Below are 15,577 nucleotides of genomic sequence, written 5' to 3' on the forward strand. Positions count from 1 at the left end.
AAGAGTACTGCAGCAATTAATTTATATGTCACATTAAAACAATCTTCTTGATTTCCATCGTTTGTTTTGTTCTTTTAAATAAGCGTTTCTTACGAACTTATCCCAAACGTCCTAATTCAGTTGACCCTCTGTCAGTGGGTATTATTTTTGCTGTAACTGGTATGAATAAACCTCGCTGATATTTGGCTGACACAGGCAGCCACAGCTATGAACAACACATATGAACCACAAGACGGTCACGTATTTCTCTTTTTTGTTTTTATTGCAAACAAATATAATACAAAAGATAAGCTTTTAAGACAATGCCATGTTTACCTAGGGAAACTGCATTAAGAAGATGACAAAATGAGAACTAATGATACAGAATATAAAATGAGGAACACAACTTTTTCCAAAGAGCATCCTCTTGATTCCAGCAAATTCTTTACAAACAGCTGCTTTCAAATCCATTAAGTCACTTGTTAGAAAAAAAGAGAGAAAACATCCAGTTTTTCTTTTTTTTTTAAGAGAAAGACTCATCATGTAATTATAAGTATTCTGTACATAACTAGATCATGAATGAAAGAAACATTTACAAATGATAAATAAACAAATTTGTGCCACATATGACAGCAACCTATTTCACCTCAGTTAGCTGCTGCTCAATTAAAAAGATAATTGCAAATAGTTATTTTCAAATAAAATTAATGCTAAAGAATAAATTAAGAATAAAAAGGTTAGGAAAAAGGATGGAATGATAGAAGCACACCAGACTCAGACCTGATGGCCGCTGAGAAGAATCAGGTCAAAGGTCACTTCCTGTATCACGTCAAGCGGGAAGTCAGAACTATGCTGTGGTTTTCACACTGCAATGCCAGTGGACGAAGCCTCACTACTGTGGCTCCAGAGGCACCAACGGTATCAAGGCAGATAAAAGCAAGCATTGCTGTTGCGTCTAGCAACACAGTAAGGCCCCTAGAGGAGTTATATGGCACCTGCTATAGCGTTTCCAACACAATTTGAGCTAAAGCAAACCAGAAGTAGAATGTTTGACTAATTCACTGATGACACGGTCATATCATGGCCAAAAATTCTAATCTATTTAAACCTGCATTGCTCAATACTTGCATCTCATGGGAATTACAATAATATATGTACAGTACAAAAATTCAAAGCAGAATGTAGGCTATTATGAGACGGCAGTGTCAGTAAACAGATGTTTCTTACTTCCTGTATAAAAATACATTAGTGAGAAGTAAGGCCACTATGGGTGTTTTTTTTTTTTTTTTTTTTAACCTGGCATTCCTGCTCTTTTAGATGAGTTCAACCTTCAAATCATGACGACGAGGATGCTGATGACACTGATTATGATGATAATGACAAGAGCAGAACACATACACAGTACATACTAATATATTTATAACCAGAATGTCCTCACAGAGGATTTAACTTTTCTTTTTAAACATTATATCTAAAAAAATATAATCACAATTCCAACCAATACAAAAGGCACTGTTGTGAGCCAATCCAAAGATATATTTTCAGAACTATAAAAAGAAGTCCTTGTCATGTTTTTCTGTTGGCAATGAAAGTTGTGTGGCATGGTGGTGAAAAGGCCACCAGGCAGAAAGAAGTCTGGGGTGGGGGTGGGGGTTCCAGTCAGTGCTAAGACTGCCTCCTCAAGGCCTGGAGAGTTGTGTGTAAATGGGCTGCTGCTCCCATTGCTGCGGGCTGTGGGTCTGCGGCACAGAGGGCACCCCGGTGGTGTCAGCAATCGGGGTGTACATCGGCCTCTGGCTGGGGCTCATGTAGCTGAAGGTGGAGTACAGGCTGGAGCCCTGGCTGTAGTAGGAGTTGGCACCACTTTGGTGGTCTGAATAGTCATACTGTGCTCTCGTGATGGACGGGTAAGAGGAGGTGCTGTAGTGCTGTAGGTTGAAGGACCCATAGGTGACGTGCTGTGGGGAGCCCTGCTGCTCGCTGTAGTGGCTGGGGCTCAGCTGCTCTGTCTTAATCTGGGTGGTTCTCTGTTGACCCTGCTGGCCTTGCTCTCCTCCTCCACCCAGGGTGGTCAGAGAGTGCTGCTGCTGCTGCTGCTGCTGCTGCTGCTGCTGCTGCTGCTGCTGCTGCTGCTGCTTGGACATCCAGGCGTGGGCTCCAACACTGGCTGCCTGGCCGACTGAAGAGCTGTTCATGCCATAGCTGTTGGTGTAGCCGGCCTGGGCCGCGCCGGTCACCCCAGCATGGCTGTGAGGCGGCAGGTATTGATCGAACTCATCAACATCGAAGCTTCCCATGTTGGAGATGACATCGCTGCTCAGCTCACCAATGTCCACAGCTCCAAAGTCGATGTTGAGCTGGCGACTGGTGCCCTCCTGTATGGGGCGCCCCTCACGCTTCAGGTCAGCTTTGCTGGAGGGGAGGTCTGTCTTGGGGGTGGTTGGAGGTGTTGGAGGGCCCTGTGATTGACCTGGTGAGAGGAAGGCAAAGTTAGACTCGGTTAACATCAGATTTTCAAAATGATAACGGCTTTTCTGTGAAAATATGACTTGCATGTGATATACTGGTATAAATGTAAATACTTTCGGGGGAATTTGTTGGCACTATACTGACAGGTGTATTTACATGATGGCTTGTAAAACTCACTAATCATTAACCATTCATCATTAACAGTTGTCTGTTGGAGGCCCTCAAGGCTTCTAAAGATTTGATTTCTACAACTGTGCCAAAATGTCACTTTTGTAAAGAAAGTAAAATAAAATGAAACCAGTTGATTTTTCTTTCTCTCTTTCCTTTTTTCTTCTTCTCAATTATCTCACCTGAATGTTCTCCAGGAGAATGCACCTCGCCCAAGCTCGACGCCGGAGAGTCCGCCTGCTGCAGCGCCTTGAAGATCGCATTTGGAGAGATGTGAGTTTGTTCGCCGTCCTCGGGTTCGCTTTGACCGTTCTTCACAGATTTTCTCCGCCTTGGCTGATATTTGTAGTCGGGATGATCCTTCTTGTGTTGCACCCTCAAACGCTCAGCCTCTTCCACGAACGGGCGCTTCTCTACCTCATTGAGCAATCTGAAAATGTGACAGAGATATGTACATTCATATCAAAAATACGTTTGATCAATTTGTGCACAGATACGTTTACTGAATCGGTGCAGCTGTTAACTGATATCGATAATCCTCGAGAAAGGTTTTTAAAAAAATGTCTTATCCTAAATCTATTAAAAAAAAAAAAAAATTGTATGTGCACAGTACGTCTAAAAAGTCTGCAACAAAGAAACAAAATTGGGCTACCAGAAAAGCACGAGCTACATATAGTGTAAAGCGCTACAGCAACAGCAGGCAAGCAGTGCATTTAATAAAATAGCAGTGCGCCGCGCGGAAAAGCGCATTGCAAAAGTGATTGAAAATGCAACGCAAACCTACCTCCAAAGTTTACCCAGAGTTTTGCTGAGTTCCGCGTTGTGCAGATGCGGGTATTGATCGGCCAGCTTCCTCCGTGCTGCTTGAGCCCACACCATGAATGCGTTCATGGGTCTTTTGACATGAGGTTTGCTTTTACTTGAGCCGTTGACGCGCACCGGCATTGGCACCAGGGTCCAGTCGTAGCCCTTCAACACCTGGGACACTGCATCTCTGATACACACGGGGAACTTCTCTTCCTCGCCCTCCTTCTTGTAGTCTGGACCCATGAGGAGGTGGTTGTCGGACGGCCGGGTGTTTTCAGTGTCTGAACCGGACCCGGACGGGCACGGCGAGCCCGCGGAGTCCTCAGACATGCTGGGGCTGGGAGCGTCAGAGTGACACTTCTCCTGTTCTTCTGTCATCTTCAGGTAAGGGTCGAGGAGATTCATGCGAAAAAATTAAAGAACAGCTTCTCGCAGTAAAAAAAAAAATAGAAAATCCCTCTTTCTAAATCCAAGTGATGTGCCCAGAGACTGACAGCCTTTGAGGGCGCACAGTTTGATTGGCAAACCTGAATCCTTAAAAGTTAAAAAAAAAAAAAAAAAAAAATGGCAAAAAGAAAAAAAGATGGTCCTTCAACTTTACGCAGTTCTGCAGACAAAAAGACAAGTCACTAGTGATCGCTTTCAAATGCTCAACTTCGGGACTGGGACTGTGAGAAATGTGACTGAGAGGTCTGCTGTTGGAGGATTGCTGAAGAGACTAGAGGAACAGGAGGCGCTGCCTGGATTTATCTTTCAGTGCAAGGAAATGATTGGGGGAAACTTTGAGGAGGCGGGGAGACGTAATTTGACTCCGCGCTAAAGAACTCTTGCAGTCAACAACAGTGAAAACGCAACTCAAGTGTGGAGAAATGTGTTATTTCCCCCTTATAGGTTTTGATTAAGGTGCGACTTTATCTTTACAAAGTTAAAACTTACTGAATACACAAAATAATTTGAGAATGTGAACCATTTTCACGTGATATTTAAATCACACAAAGTAAACGTATCATTGCCTTTCTTTATCACAAACGCAAAATCCTCTCCATCATTTCGATATATGCAATTTTCATTTCAGTAGTTAGCATTTAAAATGTTAATTACTGGTTTATGCCTGGTTATATAATTTACATGTAGCATGTATATATATATTAGTTGTACAGGATCTACTTTTTTTTTTTGGTATTTTATATTGTAATATATTGACTTTTTACATGCACTATATAAATACCACATTTGTAATCCCTTGCTTTATGAGGTAAATGTATCCTTGTGTGTACTTTGCCTTTTCTGAGGGCATAGTGTATGAGATATATGCACTGTGGCTTCAGTAAAAGGTCAAGCTTTAGAAGTATTGTTGATCATTCTGATTTTGGTTGAATAATTTGCACTGATGTCTGTTTGTATCTGAATAAGTGCGAGCAATCATTGTCTAAACTGTTTGTTGCACCGAGACAGCTCTGTCCATGAGACTTTGCAAGGCTGGTACGGAGCAGCCTTCAGCCGTCTCCGCTCTGAACAGTGACCACATGCACCAATAGGGGGAGACAGCAGTCCAGAAACTTGAGAGGAGTCTGCGTGATTGTGCTGCAATGATTAAAACAAAGCAAGAGGGTATTACAAAACATAGACGATTTAATTTAATCTCCGGCTCTAAATTTGTATTTTAGATCCCTTAATTTAGATCAAATTCATCAATTTCATTTATATAAAGCTAATTCATAACAATAAGTGATCTGATGGCACTTTGAGGTCACGACCTTACAATATTATAGGAGAGAAAGCCACAAATTCCCCTTAGAGCAGACAGTAGGGAGGGAAAGATCCGTTTTAACAGGAAGAAACAACAAGAGTTTGAGGTGGGCGGCTGTCTGCCTCGACCGGGTGTGTGCTGAGAGGAGCTGATACAGAAATGATGAGCATATAGAGAAACAACAAAGAACAAACACTGGGCAGGTTGACGGAGCCAGTAACCGTAGATCGGAAATGTGTAGCTGTGGTGCAAGAGATGACTGCAGACAATTTATTGAACAATGGACATGACTTCATCTCCAATATCATTTTGCATGTCTTTCCATGAACAGGATATTTTTTTGAGCAGCAAAGGTCATTCGTTCATGTAACAGGTGATTTTTACAGTTGCATGCAGGTTATGTCGCGTTTCAAGACATTGAATAATAATAATAATAATAATAACACTGATGTTATGTCTTCAACAAAATTACAAATGCAGCATATAAATGATTACAAAATTAATCATTACATTTTCTCACTAACAAACCGTTTTAAAACGAATCCCAGAAGAACGTGTTGCAATAGTAAAATCTACTTTGCTGGATTTGTTCCAACGCTTGTTTTCAGTGGACAAAGAACACTTTGTTGAAAGTTCAGTCTCTATAATCCATGTATTCAATTTTAGAAACCAAATCCTACTGTAAGTTATGCGTTCACATACAGCCGTGAAGAAGATTGAAAGTTTACTATTTTCATCTCAGCTCAATGATTTAATTAATTAAGAAATGAATTAGTAAAAGTTTGCAAATTCATTAACTGACATGTGGAAATTTGTATTGAAAATATATATTAACTGGCACAGACATAAGAATGTTGCTTAAACAAATAAATAATGAATAATGAATGAAGTACATAATACAAAATAATTTCCCATAGTATGTCAAAGACAGACAAATAAGTAGGTGCTGATACAGGGAACTAAATCTCTAACGGTGAGCTTCAAAATAAAGGAAAGCTTTTATATATGACATATTGTACATATGCACAGAAATGTAGTTTTCGCATTTTTGAAAAATAATGTCAACATATTTTGTTTACAAATTAGCTGTTTGTTTAGTAATTGTCTTTGCCAGTCAGCAATGTCTTTCATTGCTTAAAAGAAAACATTTACCATGAAGATCATCTTTCCCTGTAAATATGCTGGTTTGAGGTTTTTTTTGTCTTGATCTTAAGATTTTCATCGAGAACAGCCTAACTTGCCTGTCAGGTGTGCTGCTCGTCGTATCGGTTGACTGGAGGCCGTGGCAGACTGCCTGCTCAGCTCCCTTTAATGCTGTTCTTCCAAAGTTCATGTCGGAGAGAAGCAAAGGGGATAAGAAACCTTAAGAGGTGTGAGTTGTTTTGGTTTCATCACCACTTGATAGGTATAATTACGCTGATTTTATAACTTGATAACTTCAAAGTAACTTGATTCTCTGTACTTGGGCTGAAAACCTTGAGCTGTTCCCTCAGTGAAGTAACTTGTGAGACACCTCTTGGAGCTGCAGCTCATATCTAACACAGTTACTGACTGTGGATACTCTTACACTTTGCAGCTTTCATTAAATGTCTCTTTTAGTAAAATATCTTATGAATATTTGATGCAATTTTCAGTTTTTAAATGGACATGGTGTGTTGTGGGAGGGGTGTTAAAGAGCTGCTGCCGTTTGAGAGTTTTCAGCTTGTGAGGCGACCGGTCGCGACATGCAGAGGAGCGAACCCTGTGATGGCTAACACAGAGGCATCAGAGGTGTGGTTGGGCATGTTCGCGCCCTCGCGGTGCTGACTGCACATGGTTTGAGGAACCCTGCAGACTGACTTACAGTCAACTCGGGAGAGGGGAGGGGGAGGGCACCGATCCCCGGGGGCCAAGCTCACAGCTTACATGGAACACCCGCCTGCAAGCTGAGCAGGTCTTGGGAAACTTCTCAGCTTGACTTCGAGCCATGGCGTCAAAATTTTGAGGCAAACACTGGGGGTAAACTGCCAAATCATGTCCTCCACCTCTCTGAGCACTCTCAGATTCCACTGCTGGTGTTTGAGCAGACCGCCCCTCTTTTTTTTTTTTTTTTTTACTTTCAGTGTCATTTGTGTGTGTGTGTGTGTGTGTGTGTGTGTGTGTGTGTGTGTGTGTGTGTGTGTGTGTGTGTGTGTGTGTGTGTGTGTGTGTGTGTGTGTGTGTGTGTGTGTGTGTGTGTGTGTGTGTGTGTGTGAGAGAGAGTCTGTGTGTTGTTGTCCTTGAAGTATGTTTGGAACACCAAAAAGAGAGTATCAACTTATAAATACAGCATGTGTTTCTATAACTGATGTTGTCTTGCCATATTTTTGGTCTGTTTGAAAGTGTTTTTATCAAATTTCTTGTGAAAATAAATTTAAAGATTTTTATTTAGTTAAAACACCAATATCATAAAAGGCAATAAGTCCTTCTTTACAGTTTGTGTAGAGACCCTTTAAAGTGCTGAGATAGATCAGGTATTTGCAATAATTTCACGTCTATTAACACCACCAGTGTGTTTAAATGATCTTCTCAGGGATACATGAAGAATTAGAAGATTTCTGTCAGTGCCAAATAATGTGGCAGAAGTAGAGGAGGTTGAAGTGGCCTCAACCACCCACAACTGACATAACACCTGTTTGAGACTTTCCCCAACTAGTAACAAGTGCCCCAGACAAGGCAGAAGACTGCAAGAGGTAGAACTGAGAAAATCCTGCCGGCGAGCCATCTGATCTTTCCTTCCAGATGTTTCCACTCTTAGTTTCTCCATCACCATTTTTTGTTGATTCTTGACAATTTATGTCTGAAACGTTGGTTATAGTACCCGCTGTCAATGACGGCCTCATATGGGACCGATGGGCTGCCCCTGTTGTTTGCCTTACCAGATCAGAGCGCTTTGGCTTTGGCAATGCATGACTCATGGTATTTTGCAAAGGAAAAAGTTTAAATAGGACTTATCAAGACCATGTCACCCTTAGAAGGATCGGCCTAATATTCCCTGCTCTGACTCTCTCACACCTCCCTGATATCCCACGCAGAACCACAACAGCTTCTAGTGGCTTCACCAGAAAGACTGAGGTGTAAAAGCATGCAGCCATCCGGAAAATGCAGGACAACTTTTGTGTAAATAGATCAAATATATGCTTACAAATCACTGCATGTTTGGAGATTGATTGAATAATTCTAAAAAAAAACCACTAATGTACAATTTGCATATATTTCAAAAGAAAAAATTGTGCACAACTGTCAAGTATTGATATAAAATTATAATAAACTAAATTGTGCAATTATTTATTAAACTGGCAGTTACCATCTCAATCATTAGGCCAAATTAGATAACACATTATAGCTATGGCATAAAGGAAATACATTCAAAGTGAGAAAATATATATTTTGGCCTTCACCCCTGTGTCCAGCAGTGTGGTAATTACTGCTGCACACTTTCTTGCATTTCTCCTCCTTTCTCCGGCCTCCTCAGGAGATAGTGCCGCTGTAATCTCCTCCGTATCTGCTCTTGGCTTCTAGTAAAGTGAAACACCTTGGGCACTCATTGATAGTCGTATCTGCAGGGAAGGAAATGCGCTCAGATCAAGGAATACAATGCTTGATAAACCTGCTGTAAGCCGTGTTGGATAGCTGCCCCCATTGAGTCATAGTTTTATATTATTATTATTAATTTAAAAAAAAAAAGACCATAAAACAGAATGTGATAAATTGAGGAAAAACCCATTACTCAAGCAGTAAAAAAATATGTATTTTATCATTTCTTCTGGTCCTCTTAAAACTTTGAGAAAGTGCTTGCACTCTTTCTGACAGCACACCTGAAAAGCACATCCAATATTGAATTCTGCTGAGTGACTTCAAGGTACCTTGCATGCCTTCAGGTGAAATGGCCTCAGAGTCAGTTTAAATGACAATGAAATGCTATGAAAGCGGAGTGTGATCTCTGTAGGTCACTGCCCTCCATTGCCAATGATAGAGCCTGACCTGTAATTATGTCTGAATGACAATTGCTCATTCTCGGAGTGCTGACAAAATGTTATGACATTACCTGAGTCTTTGCAGAGGCTAATAACGTGCTTGCACCCTCAACAGGGGTTCACTTAACTGAGAGCAGGTGACAGTCACAAAGAATGACTTAATAACATGTACCTTGTGCTGCCACTCATTTCTAATGCTAGAAGATTACTTTTAAAAAAGTGGGTAATAAAGGACAATTTAACACATTATTCCTCTAACAATTGAAATGTTATATTCATAAGCAAAAAACGCCTTCTTGCTCATTTCAGTATTGTCAGGGATTTGCTCACTTTACCTGGGCTGGTATAATGAGTCGTTAATGGTTGTAAATCTTAGCTAGTATTGGCAAACTCTTCCTTCTGCTGTGTAGCCGGAAATCTTTTGCGGACTTTCCGTATTTGTGCTACAGTTAAATATAAAGCGTAATGTTTGTGTCCCAATGCAAAATTTTGCCTGCATCACGTAGTATCACGCTAAAATGTGTAATACACCCGGCAGCCCACATGAGGACAGCGTGTAAAAATAACGTAAGCCATAGCCATCTTGCTGTTTTAGAGCCAGAAGTAATCATATTTGGACGATTTGGGGAGGAGAGAGAAGTGGATTTGAATATATCTGACTGGGAACCCGAGGGCACGACGCCCTGACCACTGATAGGGGAAACTTGACTGCACCACAACATCCACCTCCACATCCACTCTTTGAGGCAGAGTATCTAATTAATTATGAAATTATTTTTAGATGGACTGCCAGAAAAACAAAAAAGAAGCAGTGACTTTAGTGAAGGACACCATTATGACTCGTAGAAAAAAATGTATTGACTTTATATTTCATGAGAGAAGTTGAAGGGGAGTCTATGAAGCTAGAGCCTTTTTGGAGCCAACCCCTAGTGGCTCTCTGTGGTATTGCACTTTATGGCATTTCCACATTGGCTTCACTTGTCAGATCCTGAAGCTACGTCCTCATTTATATACAGTCTATGGTATAATGGTTGGCTTTGTCTTGGCGCAAAAAGTAGATGCGTGACACAGGTCATGTGACCAAGGTCATGTGACAGAGGTACTTCGATGGAGGACAAAAGTGTTACGTCGATGAATAGACTTTCACCCATAAGGCCACCATTTGAGTCCCTAAGAAAGTAATGTAGAAATATTTTCCTAACTCTTAACTTATTGTCTTTTGGAAGAACCTACTCTATATATTTTAAGAGAAATTAGTAGCCTGAGATGCATTTTTCTAAATAACTACAAAATATTCCAGCTACTAATTGTTTAATTTATTGTTACTTAAATGTTCAAATCCCTTTCAGCATGACCTCATGTTTAGGTTGTTTTGAGTAGGATGTGGTGTAAGTTGTGCAACTCCTCTCCGTGGTGGATTCTTGCACGTTTGTGTCTGGAGCGAAGTGCTGACTCAGACTGGCTGACAGCGCTAGCAGCTCCCTGGCACCGCAGCACATGAAAGGTCCCATCCGCAGCTCGGGATGATGTCAGACCGGCACCTCGTCCTCCACACAGAGACACCTTTCATAAAGAACCTGCTAGCACATGGATCTGGTCTACGTAATGGAGCATTCAGCCCTCCTCCCCTCCCACCTGTTCCAATGATCAGGTGAAAATGAGACTCTTGTTGTCGCCTGCAGTGTCATAACCTATAAATAAACTCTGATGTGCTTCCCAACTTCCCCTTCTCATTTCTGTCACCAGCCTCTTTTTACATCCTTATTTGTTTATTTCCCTCTACAACCTTTGTAGCCCTGTTGGCACATTACTGATTATCCACAGTGACGTTATACATAGATTTAAATACTATTTAGAAAACAGCCATATTGCACCATTGTTTTGTCAGATCTCTCCCCTCTTTTCTTCTGTTTCATTATCTTCCCAACTTAACCTGGCTCTTTTCAGCAGGGCTCATTTGTTGGGAGGACTGATGAAAAGGGCCTTTCTTTCTCCACAGTCATGGAGATACTAGAAATACCAAGTTAATGAAAGAGTGATGATATTTAATCACCTTCCAGAGTATAGCACCTGCATCAGAGCCAATACCCAAACCTTTGCTGAATACTCACAAATCTACAGATGTACTTCCTTTTAGCTGCTCACCACTGACCATGGTTATACCTTTGATAGCTCTTGTTGCAGGGGAAATAGGAATATCTTGTGTGGTCAAGCATATCCAGTCCTCTTAGGTGTTCAGGGATTTCAGCATTAGACCGTGGCAATGGGATTAATACGTTCAGAAAGGGCAGGGGTGAAATGAACAATGGCATACTTCAAGGGCTTTAAAACAGTGTCTTATTACAATGGGGAAAGCCAAGTCTATTCTTGTTAAAGCCCATTTCAGGGCAAAGCAAAAAGGGAAGGTCAACAAACTGCTCTTAGTGACTGTAAACTATACACAGATTTAATATGAACGGAATTTTAATTTTATCTGTAGTCTTATTTTAGGACTATAGTTCCAGAACCACAGTGGTCTGCTCATTATCATGTATGAACAGGAACATTAATTAACCTTGACTATTCAATATCTGTATGACACAAAGCCTGACCTGTTTACTGAGCATTTTAAATTCACATACATTTATGCCTATAATCGCAACTCAACTAACCACAACTGACGTAAACCACCTGTTTGAGACTTTCCACAACTATTAACAAGTGCCCCAGACAAGGCAGAAGACTGAAAGAGGTAGAACTGAGAAAATCCTGCCGGCGAGCCATCTGATCTTTCCTTCTGGATGTTTCCACTCTTAGTTTCTCCATCACCATTTTTGTTGATTCTTGACAATTTATGTCTGAAACATTAGTTATAGCAGTTAAAAGTTCAGGGCCTTTCACACCATATTTTATTCATGTCTGTAAACACATTTTTGAAATACATTTTTGTAACTTTGAATTATTAATGTTAGACACCAAATTTGGTAGGAAAAAATAACTTTACATGTAAGTAAATTGAATTTGAGTTTTAAAATAAATAGAAAAGAATAAAGTTAAGGTCAGTTTGTGCTTGTTTTAGGTAGCTTCATTGGCAACATGATATAATAAGGTATAATATATTTGTATGTATGTATGTATAGTAAATTACTTTAAAAAGATACCATCGATGCACAGTATAGACAATTTTAGAAAGAAAAATAATTAATGTAAAGATGGAAAATTGGTTGTGTTGAGTTTGTTAGTGAGTTTGAAAGTGTGTAACTAATCCTGCTTAAAAAAAAAACAATCTTAATGAGTAGTACATCTAACGGGTTTGATGAATATATTGCAGATCAAGAAATGTGGAGTAAAACCTTTTTTTATATGTAGCTATTCCTACTCCACCCAAGATCAGATTAAAATTGTTAGTCAAAATGTCAGTTTGGGAAATCTGGAGTGAGTCTTCTCAATCATTTTCCAGTTAAATTAATTCATACCTAAACCAAATTCAAATCATCCTGCCACAGTAGTGATGTTTTTCTCTTCACTTGTTTCAATCATTCCATGTTTTCATCTCTTTATTTCCTCTTTTTTTTTTTTTTTTTTCTGGCTGTTTAACGATCACTTTGCAGCATGATGAGGAGCCTCAAGTGTGGCTGTATGTAGACTGGGAAAGACGTAAAGTGGAATACGTGCCAAGCATAACACAGCACCCGGAGCTACGTGTGCCTCCACTCTCCCCTTCCTCCAGCTCCCTTTGGGTGCTCCTGTGTTTAGGCTGGGTCGAACACAGTGGGGAAGCTACATCTAATTGGAGTGGCCCAGCGGTGGTGGCCCCGAACCTCCGGGAGCCGGGCTCCTGCATTCTAGTGTTACTCTTGAAGGAAATTGTTCTTCACTATTTCCTGAGATCCAATATTTGAGCAGCTTGGTTACCTTTCTTAGTGGAAGTAGGAAAGCTGTAACTGGTTTATTAGATTTGCAGCAGAGCAGGGTACTGTCCTGTCTGCTGTAGCTTGCTGAGTGCTGGCACTAGTCTGGTGAGTTCACTGCAGGTTAGCAAGGTGTTAGGAGGAATCAATGGAGGGATGTCTGGAGGTGCATCGAGGATGCTCAGGATGACTGGTTTAGTAAAAAATGAAAAAAAAAAAAAAAAAAAAGAGAGAAAACATTAAATATTTTACAGCTTCATTGATAGATTTTCAATTTTTCTGAATGGAATATTAGCATATGTCAGGTGACCAGCTAAACAATTTACGAGCCAATCAGGTCTAAGAACTTAATCAGACTGACTATTGTTCAATGCTACAAGACAACCAAGCTAAATGAATGCCTGAATGAATTAATGAAAGACAAAACCACGACAATAATCCGTTGAAGTACAATGTAAAAAGTGACACAATTGTCTGAGGCGAAAGCAGATGGCGGCTGTTCCTTTGAATTTATAGGAAGTTCAGAGTTTCATTCCATCTGGGGCGACAAACAGCTTCTGACTCACCAAGCAGGGTATCAGGAAGCCATGACCCTCTTATTGCACCGCCATGCACACTCTGTAATTAAAAATCTAGAGTTACTCTGCACCTACACCTCAGCGCACTCCTGTGACCTGAAACTGTGGCTTCAGCGCACCTTAGTTTGGTTGAAGTTGCTCACTGAGGCCTAACTCTTTTTAACAATGGGTATCTATGCACAAGGACATGCAGGTGGCAGACCCCGAGAAGGGGCAAATGAAATCCGATGGACAGACCCCGGGACGGTGAGCGTGTGGGGGAGTGGAAAGTTTCGTCAGTAAAACCCAATTCAAGTCTCTTGGGGCAGCACTTAAAGTCATGCATGGAACAGGAAGAAAAAGGAATGGCTCCGCATGTTTCCCACCAGCCTAAAGCTCACAAGCGCAGGGAGGGAGAGATTGCAGCAGAAGGCACGTGTAGTCCCACAAAGGGCTAGAATTTACAGTTGAGAGTGTAGGCTAATGGCAAGGAAAAACAACAACGTGGAAAAATGAAAGGGAATATGAGCTGCAAGGGGTCGAAGAGCGGAATTACTATGGTATGTTACTTAAGATGAAGCAAGACAATATAAGTGTCATATCAGAATTATGTTTATGAGTGTTACCATCTGGCATTGAGGTGACATTTGATGCTAAATGACTGTTTCAGAGTTGTTGTTTTTTAGGTAAACAGCTGTAGGGTTTGCATCAAGCTAGGATTTATATAAGATATTCTAAATGTTGCATTAATTTTGTACGGCACACCTCTGAGCACTTTCATACCGCCATAGACGAGAGCCAAAACTGAGCATTGAGAGGGAAATCCCTTCTTTAGGTGTGACTAGGGAGACTCTTTGTCCTCGGCGGTGACGGGACATACTGAGCACAGGCACCTCCTCAACAGGCGCCAGCTGATTTTTATCTCTTTTGAAAACTGTCTCCACTTCCCCAAACCTCCCCGCTCTCCAGGGTTCTGCATCAATTTCTTATTGACATGGTTGATAGCAGGTAACTCTATATCGTCTCAGTCCAAATCTGCCATCTACTATCTCGATTATGAAGAAGTTAATACCTCTACTGTAAGACTGCCGCATTGTTTTTCTGCAAGCTTTTAAAAAAATTCTGCATATTCGACTTTATTTTAGGTGACACCTCACGCTGCCAGCTAAACTTCTTTGGATAGAATTGACAGCCTCATGGACTAATAGTTAGATACATATAGGAAAGATAATTCAATTTAGAATTTCCCCTGTATAGCCTCAGATCTAGGCTGATCTATCTATTCTGTTTTAGTTTGTGTAGTTCGTAATTGAGGTTGTTTGTAACATTCATCAATTGACTAATGAGTCCAGTGTTCAAACACTGAGGAATATTAAAGGCAATGCCCCCGGGTTTCTGGAAGACTCATACATTTTTAAATACAGTGATTAAATGCAGAAACTGTCTTCGTTATGGAAACCATTTTATTTTCTTACTATGGAGTTCTTATAAATATTTATCAGCTGAAACTTAATGTGATCCTTTTACTGTATTTGCCTGGCATCTGGGAGTGTGCTCAGTGAAATCTGGATTCCATCAAATCCTGTTTTGTGCATTACATTGCATTATAAACTCCAATCTGCTTCACCACTCCATTTTATTCAGCAATAACAGGCTCATATCCTTTCTCTTTTTTTTTCTTTTTGAAGACTCTGTGGTGTTGATTGGCTAGTGATAGGCTGCTTGATTGGAGGCTGGTAGGTCAGTTATCGCCCTGCAACCTCAGTGTGGCTGTGACAGAAATGTTGGATCTCAGTGCTTTTCTCCAAACACTGGGGTTTGGCTGCACGCTGGTGTGGGCGATGCCTGCTTTCACACGCTGCAAGAAACTGCAGTAGCAGAACAAATAACATAATAATGTTCTCCATGTTCTCCATTTGTAGCCATCCCACATGGCAGACAGTCTACTGCTCAGTAACTATC

The 15,577-nt window shown here is 40.8% G+C and overlaps 1 protein-coding gene and 1 long non-coding RNA gene across 2 annotated transcripts in view; one reads left to right on the forward strand and one right to left on the reverse strand.

Moving 5' to 3' along the window:
- Positions 1-241: 241 nt before the first annotated feature.
- LOC138623364 (transcription factor Sox-9-like) lies at positions 242-4,137 on the reverse strand. The gene is made up of 3 exons (XM_069702846.1): positions 3,401-4,137; positions 2,799-3,046; positions 242-2,449 (listed from the first exon to the last, which is right to left on the reverse strand). Exons 1-3 carry the CDS (start codon positions 3,826-3,828, stop codon positions 1,659-1,661), a joined length of 1,467 nt encoding a protein of 488 aa, XP_069558947.1. The 5' UTR covers positions 3,829-4,137; the 3' UTR covers positions 242-1,658.
- The window catches only part of LOC138623370 (uncharacterized), a 59,207-nt gene continuing 46,441 nt past the window's right edge, over positions 2,812-15,577 (forward strand). Inside the window, exons 1-2 of the long non-coding RNA XR_011311077.1 lie at positions 2,812-2,889; positions 3,656-3,807. This is a non-coding gene — a long non-coding RNA (uncharacterized lncRNA). The remainder of the gene's footprint in view (positions 2,890-3,655; positions 3,808-15,577) is intronic.

The sequence above is a fragment of the Brachyistius frenatus genome, unplaced genomic scaffold (assembly GCF_029030835.1).
Source record: "Brachyistius frenatus isolate BFR_SWC_R1_liver_20210118 unplaced genomic scaffold, ASM2903083v1 Contig_43, whole genome shotgun sequence".
Lineage (NCBI taxonomy): Eukaryota > Metazoa > Chordata > Actinopteri > Embiotocidae > Brachyistius > Brachyistius frenatus.

Bases quoted from the DNA above. Each gene is read 5' to 3' on its own strand.
- LOC138623364 (XM_069702846.1), bottom strand. From the start codon at position 3,828: ATGAATCTCCTCGACCCTTACCTGAAGATGACAGAAGAACAGGAGAAG. The intron at 3,047-3,400 runs GTAGGTTTGCGT...TCACATTTTCAG, and splicing joins ACTCTGGGTAAACTTTGGAG to ATTGCTCAATGAGGTAGAGA. The intron at 2,450-2,798 runs GTGAGATAATTG...TCCTCTCACCAG, and splicing joins TTCTCCTGGAGAACATTCAG to GTCAATCACAGGGCCCTCCA.